Source organism: Lepisosteus platostomus, chromosome 22 (genome assembly GCF_059453375.1).
Source record: "Lepisosteus platostomus isolate fLepPlt1 chromosome 22, fLepPlt1.hap1, whole genome shotgun sequence".
Taxonomy (NCBI): domain Eukaryota; kingdom Metazoa; phylum Chordata; class Actinopteri; order Semionotiformes; family Lepisosteidae; genus Lepisosteus; species Lepisosteus platostomus.
In genome coordinates, this window is record NC_142632.1 from 15746933 (window position 1) to 15759078 (window position 12146).

Here is a 12146-nt window from a genome sequence, read left to right on the forward strand (position 1 = left end):
CAGAGAAGAGATGTGCAACATTTCTCTTTGCAATTAAAAAACATTCTTCAACAGAAGTGCAGTGGTCTGTAAAGACAGTGGAAAGCACTGCAGTGCCTTCCTGTGCGAGTTCACACCCTGTCGACACAGCACTAAAAGGGACTCGGCAACAGAAAGTCACAAAGAAGTTTAATCTGTTGTTAGATCAATATACATAAAGTTCATGTATAAAAACATGGTGTACAAACTAGAACTTAAACACTGCATCTGGATTCCAGTTTTGTCTTGGTTAATCCAAGTCCAGTGCAAAGAGGGCATGTTCAAGACATTGGCATTGACCTGTTCCGCTCAAAAGACAAGTCAAATAGAAAAGCCTTTAAAAATGTTTTAACTTATTGTAGTATAATAGAGATGGATAGAAGCCTGCCGCCTGGAAAAAACACTACCTTGACAAGTGTAGGTTTGGAGCCCTTTGAGATGCATTTTGTACAACCTAGCAGAGCAGTTGAGTTTAAGATCTGAAATACCCCCTCCCCCATCAAAAGCTGAAGTGGTTCTTGATGTCTTTGATCTGTTTCATCATGTCTGCGATGTGCTCTGACCTGTGGAAACAAGACAACCCCTCAGAACAGGAGCCCCCTGGTATGTAAAGTCATGCAACACTGAAGCACTCATGGTTCCACATGGACCAGGCACAATGCTGAAACTGTCACACCATCTGGATTTTCAACATGCACCAACAGTTAAACCTGACTGCTGCAGATTTTAAATTTTACTCTGCAAGTCGTTATTGCCTGGGCTGCACTAGTTTTGTTCTCCATTGTAGGGTGGGAAGGCAAGATCTCATGCATAATCAGACTGATATTTGTAATTGAATAAACTTACATTCACAAAAGCTTATTCAAAGACCCATTTAAGCTGCAATTCAAAACCATGCATACAAACATGTATAAATATATCTTGTAGTTTGAACAATTAATGACTGAGTACAAAAAGAATCCTAGAAGAGCAAGCAGAGCAGTTACAGGCCAACAGATATGCTGGTGCTCCAGGGTGGAGAACCACTGATTTAGAGGAACAAGACAATAAAGACTGAGAAATTAAGCCATGTTGACGGCAGGTTGCAATACTTACTGTTCTTTAAGCACAGACTGGACACATTTCCGTTGGTTGGCGTTAAGTGCAAGACTAGTCCTGGGGGTTGTCATTCCTTTCTCCATCTGCTTCTTCTGATAGTCCATCTTCATTGTCACCTGAGGAAGAGAGCATCATGCCTCATTGTGCCCAGCTCTCCATAATGTTACACGCAGGAGAAATTCCCTCCTCCAAAATATGTTTTTTTAAGTTTAAAGGCCTGTCAAGATTGCCAAACATCCACATTTTCCTCATTAAAATGTGGTAGATGTTTCAACAGTCAAGCAGTGCCTGTAATTTTGGTTCGGTTGTTTTAATCGATGTTTAGTGCCGTCGGTCCCTGCCGTGGGGGTAAGGTGAGATAATGACGGGTAGAGAAAGCCTCATGGGTGTTTCTCTGCTGTCTGACCTGTTTGATGCCATTGCCCAGGTGGCGCAGCTGGTCACTGATGGTCTGTAGCTCCTTCCTCATGTCCTTCTCACTGTCGGACAGCACAGGCAGCTGGCATCTCAGGCTGCCCAGAACCTGCTTCATCCTGGCACAGTGAGCAACAGGAAACCATTACCATCATCACCAGGCAAAGCCTGTTCAAACTTTTTATAGGAATAAAACTTCCCAGTTAATTACAGTGCTTCATCATTCCCACATGTAAGCTCCTGCCTGGATGCCTGTGGTCTGCAATAACCATTGACTTGACTTCTGTATGGCAAGAAAACAGCAGGACACTGATCTATAATTTTGAGAGAGCTGTGCTGCCTGTTACCTGTTCATGATGGCCTCCTGGCGATACCTGGCATCTTCGTACTTCTCAGCCAGGCGCTCTGCCATCTCCCTTAGGCTTTTCCTGAAGGACACAGAGGGACTGGTAAGTCCATTAATCTGTTAACGTCTGCTGTTCTTCCATCCCATCTACACCCTTGAATACAGATGTTCTGCATTATATGAATTCTAAATAACTTTTCATAGATCAATAATGGATTTTTCTTCCATTTGCATGATTGTTTCATATAATAGGGAGGCGCCCAGTAGGTACAAAGCCAGCTCTGAAGTAAAGCATGCCCATTGTGTAATTGAGAATGTTCATTTACTGTAGGTACCAAGAATTTCCTGGTGAATTACTGCTTTTCTAAGCATTAATAATGTTGAGATTTGTTAATGTTCACGTGTGACGCTCATTTGCTTGTGCAAGATCCAATGGGTGTCTTTTCTAACACAGTCATCCTTTTGGTGCCACGCATGCCTGTGCACAACCACACAGATGCAGTGTACCTCTCCTCTCGGCACAGTGCCAGGTCCTCCAGCTGCTTCTTTTTCTGTTCGCCTAGCAGCTTCACCCTGATCATCATGGAGAGGGCAAGCGTGAGAAAGAGAAGATGCACAGTTATGGAGGCAGGGCTAGCGCGTACAGACCTGTGTATCAACATCCATAGCCTCAATGCAGACAACCCTGCATGAAACAATACCAACTGTGACCAAAGTCTGCAAAATCCAGCATGACACATGTTTACAAGTGTACAATATGTGTAATATTTGTTAAGCCTCCCAGTGGCTGATCAGACTCCAAGGGAGTTTAGGGATTCTCAGTCCTGATCCTTGAGGTCCAACAAGGTTCATGGTATTGGCAAATGGCTGGTATTTGTTCAGCCAAGCTCTCAACTACACAATTGATTCCTTCTTCGATGTAATAATGGGATTGATTTCAACTGCTTTCGGATCTTTAACACTGGAGGTGGTCTCTTCACAACTGCATTTCCTAGGTAGCAGAATTACAAACTTCCGAGTACAAAAAACAAAACAAACTTGTCCCTGTTCTCAATCAAGCAGCTTGTGAGCTCAATTCAGTCATTAAGCTCAGCTGAAGGGAAATGTGGGCTTTTGCAGGCCAGGATGAGGAACCACAGGTCTGATCCGGGCCCTGTTGTGGCCTACCTGCGCTCCATCTCTTCACGGGCCAGGTCCTGCTTGAGAATGTACTCTTCCCGGAACACCTGGGTGGCCCGGCTCAGCAGCTGGAGACACTCGGAAGGAGGCGGGGCAGAGTCCTTCTCTCCCGCCCTGAAAAACACTCGCCTCAGTAACTCACCTCAGAGAGGCGCCCAGAGCGCAGGTCATTACGTACTCCGTGTACGGAAAATGCATTTATTTTACAAGGATTGGGGCTACTGCAGTTGTCTGCATGAGTACGAGCACACATTAACCAAGAACAACAATTTGGTACAACACAGAAGACTGAAAATGAGAGGGGGCATTTCAGATCATCTTGCATGTTTGCCAATTAAGTAGCAAAATGAATCTAAAGATTCATCCAACCATTTCTTGGAAACACATTTCGCTTTAGTTTCTGGTTGGGACTCTGAGGTGGTCCCTTTGGATCAACCTTTACTGTATCAGAGTTTCTCTACTTGGGAAAATTGCAAATCCCCTTTGTTCTAAACTGAAGTTACAATTTTGAAATGCTTTTAAGACTATAACATTGTTTTCATGGTATGGAAAACATTAGCAAGACCTTATTTAGACTTGTAAGCAGTTGTGCCCAAACTTCATATTTTAGAGATTATGGCCTTTAAGATGACATGCTGACATGCTGTTTCTCAATCCATGTGTGCACACTACCTGGGATTCCTGTAGCCTGTAATTTAAGAATTAGCGTTTAATAGAGACTTTGTCAAATGCTTTTTGGGACTAAATAGATTGTCACTTACTTCATCTATTAACTGTCCTTAAGACTTTTTCAAACCACATTTTTCCAGTGTCCTGGTTAAGTTTTGTCAATGTTTTATTAATTGCCATTATTCCATTTTTTTTTATTTAAAATATTAGTTTTGCACCTTTAACATGTTTTTTCCTGCTTCTATTGACTATATCTACCTGTTCCCAGTTCTGCTGTAAGAGTGCTTAAGTTTAATTCAATCAAACCTTTGCTACAAAAAAGTTCAACCTTACCTCAGGAGCAAGGGATTGGTTGAGCTGCGAGCCAGAATGTTGCGGATGTGCTGCTCGAAGGAATCCTCAGCCAATCCACGCAAGGGAGAGCTGCCAAGCCCCGCCCCTGGGCGGGAACACAGCAGGGGAGGGGAGTGTGGCCGAATGGAGCTCCTTCAATAAGAGACAAAGTAAGTGTTTCTCCTGGAAGCTGAGTGCAGCAGAACACCTGCAAAATTTAACCTATTTTCATACTGTCTTGCTATTTTCCATATTATTGCAATACATTCAACATACAAATAATATAAAAATAATAATGTATCCATGCAAAACTTGTACATCGAAGTATTTGCAATGCAATATTCTTGTCTAAAAGTGTAGAGTGCTGCTTGTAATGGCATTTGGCACAAATAATGCACACTACATTCAAAATATTTTCAATAAATTTGCATGTTTTCATAAGGTAATTGCTTTACATTTCAGTTTGTGGCAACAGATACAGGCATTTCATAGATCAAATCAACATTTAGCTGGGTTGATCTGTATACACCATTTCCAAAGCATGAAAGAAAGCGTGAAAATCCCCATCGGGAGGGTGCAGTGTGTGAGTCGTACAGCAGGGGGAGTGTGAGACACTCGTAGGTACTGGTGATGCAGATCATGGTGGCTCCGAGGGAGAGGTCTGACACAATCCAGAAACCTCGCACAGGAGCTGAAGAGCTGGAGCAAGACAGGGGAAAACAGATCACTAGAGAGGCTGAAATGCATGAAGCAAAACAATCTGCCGCATTAGTTTTTCCTCCTAAGATTTAGATCGTTTAAGCGAAGTGACCGTCGCTCCTTCTATCGCCCTTTCCTTGCCAACAGACAAGCCAAGAGGCTTTTCCTGGTCTCCCATACCTGCTGCTGAGCGGCCGGGTGCACAGGATGTGTTCCACCATGCAGCGCTGCTCAGCCGCCAGCTCCTGCAGGCTGTCCTTGTCCTCTTCATCTGCCAGGAGAGCCAGAAAACCCAGTTCGTAAGGCCTCACCGGCCCAAACTACTGCTAATGCTCACATTCAAGGTCTACAGAACAGTGGCCAAAATACGTAGTGCTTTACAACCAAGATCCTTGTCCACCATTTCACCCACCTGACTGGAGGAATTTATGCAGCTTGTTGACCCAGGTGAGTCCCACGCTGTGGACACCTACTTCATGGGTACAGTGGTACCTCTGCTGGCAAAGAGGGTCTGCAAACACCAGACAGACACTGCTGTCAAAGACTTGGAGGTTAAGCGACTCTTCTGATCAGGCTGACCTACTCGTTTTGATGCCGTATTTATCTTTGCCCACCTTAGGACAGTGACAGTTCAGCTGAGCACCACACGCTAACTGAAAATGAAATTAAAATGTTCTAAGGCTAGTCGGTATTCTTATTTGAGAACATTCAAGAATTCATATAGTGATGAAGATCTGTCTATTTTCTAAAGTCTAGGAAACTCCTACAAAAATGGCAGAGCAGGAGGCAACATGAGTTTGGAAGGAGAATGTAAAATTCAGTGAGATATTTGTTGCTTTAGGGTTAGAAAAGCAGACAGCCCTCCTGTTGTGTGACTCTGCAGTGATGGGTGTTTATGTAAGCTAAAGAGAGTCTGGCAGCTGAACTTCAGTGATGTTTGCAAAGTCCAGAGATAACCAGTAGAATGTGTTTTTCCCCCAACACCACTTTCATGGTACCAAGGGAGGCTGTTCAAACTACTGTATGTCTTGGGTATAAGAAAGCACCTAGAAATGCCCGAGCCATAGAGCTGATCTCTGAGAAAATGATGGGGTCTCCCTGCTTGGCTCTCCGGAGGGCCTTTCCTAATAAACCTGCTTCCAAGCCACACCGAACTGCGTGGGACGTCTAGCAACCCTGCAGTGAGAAATGTGAGCTTGGCCAACAGCAGAACCAGCTCAGTGCTTCCAGAATTACGAGACCCCAACCACCTCGCCCCTCACCTCTGTGGAGTCTGATCGGACAGGTGAAGTCGGACTCCAGGGCCTCCTCCTCCTCCTCCCTGCCCGCCGCCACCTTCAGCGTGAGCTCCAGCTCCACGCACTCGAACACGTAGAGCGAGGGCACGGCCTCAGAGCCCCGCGCCCAGCGCTCGCCAGCCTGCTCGGGCGAGACGCGCCATTACTGCGCCGGCCACGCACTTCCCAACCACACTGACTCCCAGACCTCGTGTCTGAATGCACAGTACTTAGTTCCACTAAAACATCTTTCAACGTTTTCTCTTGCACACCATATATGCAGTGACAACATTTCAGCTGGAGAGCCCTCTTCCCGAGTACAGTGTACACCCTTCTTCCTGAAGAAGGCAACTCCAGCCGAAATGTTGCATCTCTTTTCTTTTCCTTTCAGCCTGGAATAAACCTTCACCTGGTCCTTTACAGCCTACGCATGCTGACGTAGCTCCCTACTTGAACTTCCATAGAAAATCGACACACCCTTTCCAAAGTTTGACTGAGCTTGAACAGTTCTGTGAGAAGGCAGGGACAAGCACTGCAAAATCTAGGTGAGCTGCAGTATGTGGGTAAAATTGATTTATGGTCAAAATTCAAGCAATTCAAGTACCAACTAAGGAGTATGGACACTTATCCAACCCATTTTTCGAGATTTTTTTTGCAATTACTTTTCAAGCATTTGTTTTTCACCTGAAGGTCATGTATGACAACGGGTACATAAAGTGAAATCAATTCTGATTTCACGTCTTGATTTCTGGCTGTTAGGCCGTCAAATGTGTTACTTTGCCAAGGTTGTGTAGACTTTCTAAAGGCACTGTATATAACTACAATATAACCAGCCGAATCTCACTGAAGTTAAAAGCCTGCATGCTCCGTCATCTGCAAGAAGTTACCCAACCTTCCCCCCTCCCACTCCCCTGCCTGACACACTTAGGACGTGCCCCTCTTGCCCGCTGCGGGCACTCACCCCAGCCTCTTCATCCTCCTCAGCCTCCAGCACTACGCAGTGGTACAGCGTGCCCGTCTCGGTGGCGATGACCAGGATGTTGGGCACACAAGGCAGGCAGAGCACGGCGCAGGCATCATAGCCGTAGTTGTCCTCAGCCGCGGGGTGCATGGGCAGAGGGCCCAGGGGCTTTCCCAGACTGCCCCCGCTGCAGGACACAAGCATGACACGTGGTGACCAGTGCGCCGGAGCCCTATTACACAAACTCACTCTTCACTCAGGCTGGACAATCAGAACCTAATCTCACACACGGGGAACTGAGTTTCACTCCACAAGTTCCAGACCTTCCAAACTGAACAGGAAACAAGGACATGCCAGTTCAGAATTAACTATGCATCTAGGGTAGAGGGTAATTTATTGATGATGATGATGATCCTCACACTTAGCGCTTTTCCGGACGATCGCATAAAACACTCTTTTCTCCTCCTGCAGAGTACTGACCTGTGCGCTAGGCTGATGTAGGTCAGGTAGGTCTCCCCATTCTCATACAGGATGTACAGAGGGTACGCCAGGACCTCCTCCTTCACCCGCTGTCCCAGGAGCTGGCGAGGAGCACAGCCCAGTGGCCCAAAGTCAAACGCCACCGCGATCTCCCCCAGCGAGGCCGCGTAGGACCGCCTGCAACACCAGGAGCCCAAGAGAAACTGACAAGCCTGCCATCGAGACGAGGGATCACCTCATGCAGCTACTGTCTGAATGGAAATTCACAGACCTCTGGAGGACAAGAAGGTACTTCTAAGCAGAGGAAGGCAACTGTAGTCAAATGCTGCACTTATTACTGGTTTTCTTACCACCACATCAGACCTTAATGACTTAATTGAGCTAATTAAACGTCACAACAGCAGTTTTCCAGGTGTTAATGAGGAGTTACAGAACGCAGGGGTACCCTTGTGTGCGGACAGCATTCTCCTCTTCACACTGAGACAGACAGAGGACCCGGGCCGGAGACTGGGGCTCCTTCAGATTGTAGAACCTGTGGAAAGAGCATTGGCAGGCAGCTGAAGGAAGAGGAATTTAGAGCTCTTGACCTGCATCACTTGATGGGTAGTCAACCTTGACACTTCCATTACAAAACTGAACGCTGCAAATTCCAATAAACACCCACGGTTCAATGTCAATTGCTGCCTGTAAGAATTTTAAATCTGTTCTTTTCGATCAACACTCGCATTCTACCAATTGCTTTCTTTTATGAAAATGATATTTTGACTATTCCGTTGGGGCGGTGTGGTGGCTCTGTGACTCAGGATCTGTGCCTGTGGCTGGAAGGTTGCCGGTTCGTATCCTGCGGCCGGCAGAGGAATCCTACTCCGTTGGGCCCCTGAGCAAGGCCCTTAACCCCAACTACTCCAGGGGCGCCGTATAAATGGCCGGCCCTGCGCTCTGACCCCCAGCTTCTCTCCCTGTCTGTGTGTCTCATGGAGAGCAAGTTGGGGTCTGCGAAAAGACAAAATCCTAATACAATAAATCTTATCTTATCTTTATCTTGAGAAGAGAGTGCAGACAAAAAAAAGAGTTATAAGCAATAAGGAACATTATTTAAAATTAAACAAATCATCCATCCATTTTCTAACCACTTTCATCCAAAACAGGGTCAAAAGGGAGCCCAACTCAGCAAACAGCAGGCCCAAGGCAGGGTACGCCCCGGATGGGAAGCCAGTCCATCAAAGGGCTCTCACACACACACACTCACACCAGGGTCAATTTTCCCAGAAGCCAATCAACCTACCAGTACGTCTTTGGACTGTGGGAGGAAGCCCATACAAACAAGGGAAGAACATACAAACTCCTCGCATGACAGCACCCCACGTCCAGCACTGCGAGGCAGCAATGCCACTACTTAACAAATCAATACCCAGCTCCAGTACTGACAGTTCTGCACTGGAGCAGTCTCGGGGAGCCTCAGCAGAATGGCTTCCCGCCTCGTGCCTCTTGAAGGAGACCCCTACCTTAGCGTGTTGTCAGATGTGAGCAGGACCAGGTGGGGCTCCTCGGTCTCACTGGGGTACCAGGCCACGTCTCTCAGGATCACGGAGCCCGAGCTGGTGAAGAAGCGCTCAGCCACAGGAATGGTCCTGAGCAGACAGGGAGCAGTGGTTTTAACAGGACCTCCATTTTAACAACTAAATAACTTGTTGTAGCTGCGTGTTTAGGCCTCACATCAAATTTAAATGCCCTTATACAGGTATGTAAACAAATGCAATATTGCTGGTGGGTGTGCTTTCTTTTTATAACCCTGGAATTGTTTCAGACAACTTTAGCCATCTCCAGGGACTATAGCCTGTTTGCCGTGCAGACAATACAATCTAGCGTCATTCCTTCCTTCAACGAGTTATACAATTTCCTCCCAAGAGGACTCCAAGAGAAAAGCTCTCTGCTATACACTGTGCACTGCAGAGCTAGCCTGACTAGCCTTGGGCAGCTCCTCCAGCAGCACTGCATGGCTCTTTAGGTCTTGATGGTCAGTGTTATGTACGAACATGAGGAATTTTGCAGTTTATAATTAATCCATTATTACAGCCACAGGCTCATTCTTGGTCATTGAGGCATGTCAGGTCACAAAAAGATTGGCCAACACTGAAAACCCTCTTCTGAAAGTTTTTATCGTGTGCTGAGAGTGAGATATATAGCATTTGTGGTTATATACTTTTTGGATGCTGCTAAATTTAAATTTTACTGAAATTAAAAACTACAGCTGTAGAAACTAGACAACCACTGAATTACTTGTGAGAAAAATTTAAAGTGCTGCTGTTCATACATGATTTTCAGTCTGATTGGTTGTTCTGTAGTACAGATTGCCACAACTCCATGCAGTTTTGCATTTTTGCAGGGCTGTCAAGCAGCTATTTCAGCAGCTTCTCACAACTCTGAAGCGCAGCTGCAAGACACTGCGGATGGAACCCGACAGGGTGATGCACAGGTCAGGACCTTCAAGATGTTGTGTTTCTCCATAATGATTTGTGTTATACCCCTATACATTTCCAAGCCCCCATCTATAAGCAGCTGAATTGCGAACTGTAAAATACAATAAATTAATAGTGGCCTCATTGAATATTGTTGTTTGCTTCCCTGCAGCCCAGTACAGTTCTTTCTGCAGAAGCTGTGTTGTGACCTCACGGACCATCTAACCCTGCTGGTCACAACACATCTTGATCAGAAGTAGTTACTTGATCCAAGGATCTCATCCAGCTGTTTCTTGAATGAAGCCAAGTATCAACATCAACCACATGGCTGGGAAGCTTGTTTCTTATTGCTTTCCCACATTGTCTAGAAGATGTAAGCGAATGTGTCAACATCAACACCCAAGTTTTTTCCTAGCCTCTCCTAGCTCCACATTTCCCCAATTTCTATTTAAAGATTACGTTTTTGTGACCTGCATGCATTCATCTATATTAAATGTCAGCTGTAAGGTGTTCAGCAGTCTTGAATTTTATCTAAATCTTTTTGAATTGTAATTCCTTCTTCTAGAGTGTTTACTAATCTTCCTAATTTGGTATCATCAGAAAACTTGACACCTTTACTAACTGTATTAGAATGTAGATCAATTCTATAAATTAGGAAGAGCAGTGATCCTAGTACAGGTCCTTGTGGTACACCATTAATTACATCACCTAATTTGAAAACGACCCCTCAGCTGTACTCTTGTCAAACTAAGGAGTACCCACTTGCAGTTAATCCGTGGACGGCCCCCCTCAAACTCCGATCTCTTTCCCCATCGCTGGGGCAGCTCCAGCACACTGGCTCCCCGGCGCCCGATCAGAGCCACATGGTACTGCGTGGGGCTCAGCAGCACCTGGTAGACTTCAAACAGCGGTGGGTTGATACACATCAGGGTCTGCAGAGGAAAAGAGGGAACTAACCACAATGAGATACATCCTGCCCAGCACTGCTATGTACAACATCTCTGCCACTACATTCCGCCCTCATGCATCACTGCTTCTCTGTGCTAAATATCAGCAAATACAGCTACTTACTCTGTGAGTAATAGGCATCATGGATGTACATGATGTCAATACAATAATCTGATAGATGTAGTTACACGGTGCAACCAGCTGTTTATAATTCAACATCACAAAATAAGAGGAATGGTATAAACTCACAAAGTTCCACATGTACAAAAGTTACACAGTATAATACCAAGCAAGTTAGTCTAATAGGCTGTAAAATACAGCAATGATATTACCCTGATTCACACTGTGAATTTTTTTGCTAAAACCCACAGTTCAGTCGTTAAAATGTGTTGTAAGGATTGCAGCTTACAACATCATTGCAAAAACGTGCAATGATATCTTAACTAGAGTGATGAGGGAGTAAACTTGAATCCACCGAGGAAAACAGGCGAGTTTAAAAAAATACAAGACCATCGTAACGGAAAGATGAACTACTGCAGCTAGCTCATTGTCCCGTTTATGAAGCCCCGAGTACTTGGAAGAAACCTGTTGCATTGGTCTTATCGTAGCTTTTTAAAATAACTTTATGTTTACATAAAACAACTAAAAGATGTCATCGATAACTACAGTGAAGACATTCCCATCCAAGCCGAACCTGATAATTTGCTCCATCCGAAACATCTAGCTGTCGCAGGTTCGTCGTATAAAAAACGCTGTTGGCTTCGTCCCACACAAATAAATCTCCATTTAAGCAGAAGGCCAGGTTCTTGGCTGGCGTCCTACCGCTTCCTCTAAAGTCACGATCGAGGTTTTCACGGAGTTTGGTGAATAAATCATGTCCAGGCAACTCGCTCCTCCAACGCTCTCCTACGAACGTCGCCATCTCTACTACTGTCAAAATGTACCCCCCCCCCCTACAGTTCGTCTCAGGGTTATGACGTTTTGATTGAAAGCACCAATGAAAGCCAGCTGCACGCTAAAGGCGGGGTCCTTTCGAAATTAATCTCACCAATAAGAAATGGCTTATTGGAAACGTCATCCTACGCGCCGACCAATAGGAGCGGCAGCTATTTATTTCAGTATAGTATAGCTGGGTTGTCTGAAAGCGCTGTATAAGTGTGTATTTCGTGAGTTTACACAAAACTGTTTGGCATAGAACTTGTGTTAGAAGACGTAGAATTTTTATTTTTTTGCGTTTTTATTTTTCCAGATATGTGGCTCAGAAA

General features: G+C 45.3%; 1 protein-coding gene across 1 annotated transcript; it reads right to left on the bottom strand.

Moving 5' to 3' along the window:
* Window positions 1-151: 151 nt before the first annotated feature.
* On the bottom strand, window positions 152-11840 carry nup88 (nucleoporin 88). The gene is made up of 17 exons (XM_088616417.1): window positions 11576-11840; window positions 10696-10865; window positions 8980-9105; window positions 7920-8006; window positions 7475-7651; window positions 6995-7181; window positions 6019-6175; window positions 5169-5267; window positions 4937-5027; window positions 4652-4756; window positions 4058-4210; window positions 3044-3169; window positions 2384-2449; window positions 1878-1958; window positions 1523-1649; window positions 1114-1232; window positions 152-581 (listed from the first exon to the last, which is right to left on the bottom strand). Exons 1-17 carry the CDS (start codon window positions 11801-11803, stop codon window positions 518-520), a joined length of 2163 nt encoding a protein of 720 aa, XP_088472543.1. The 5' UTR covers window positions 11804-11840; the 3' UTR covers window positions 152-517.
* Window positions 11841-12146: the final 306 nt, after the last annotated feature.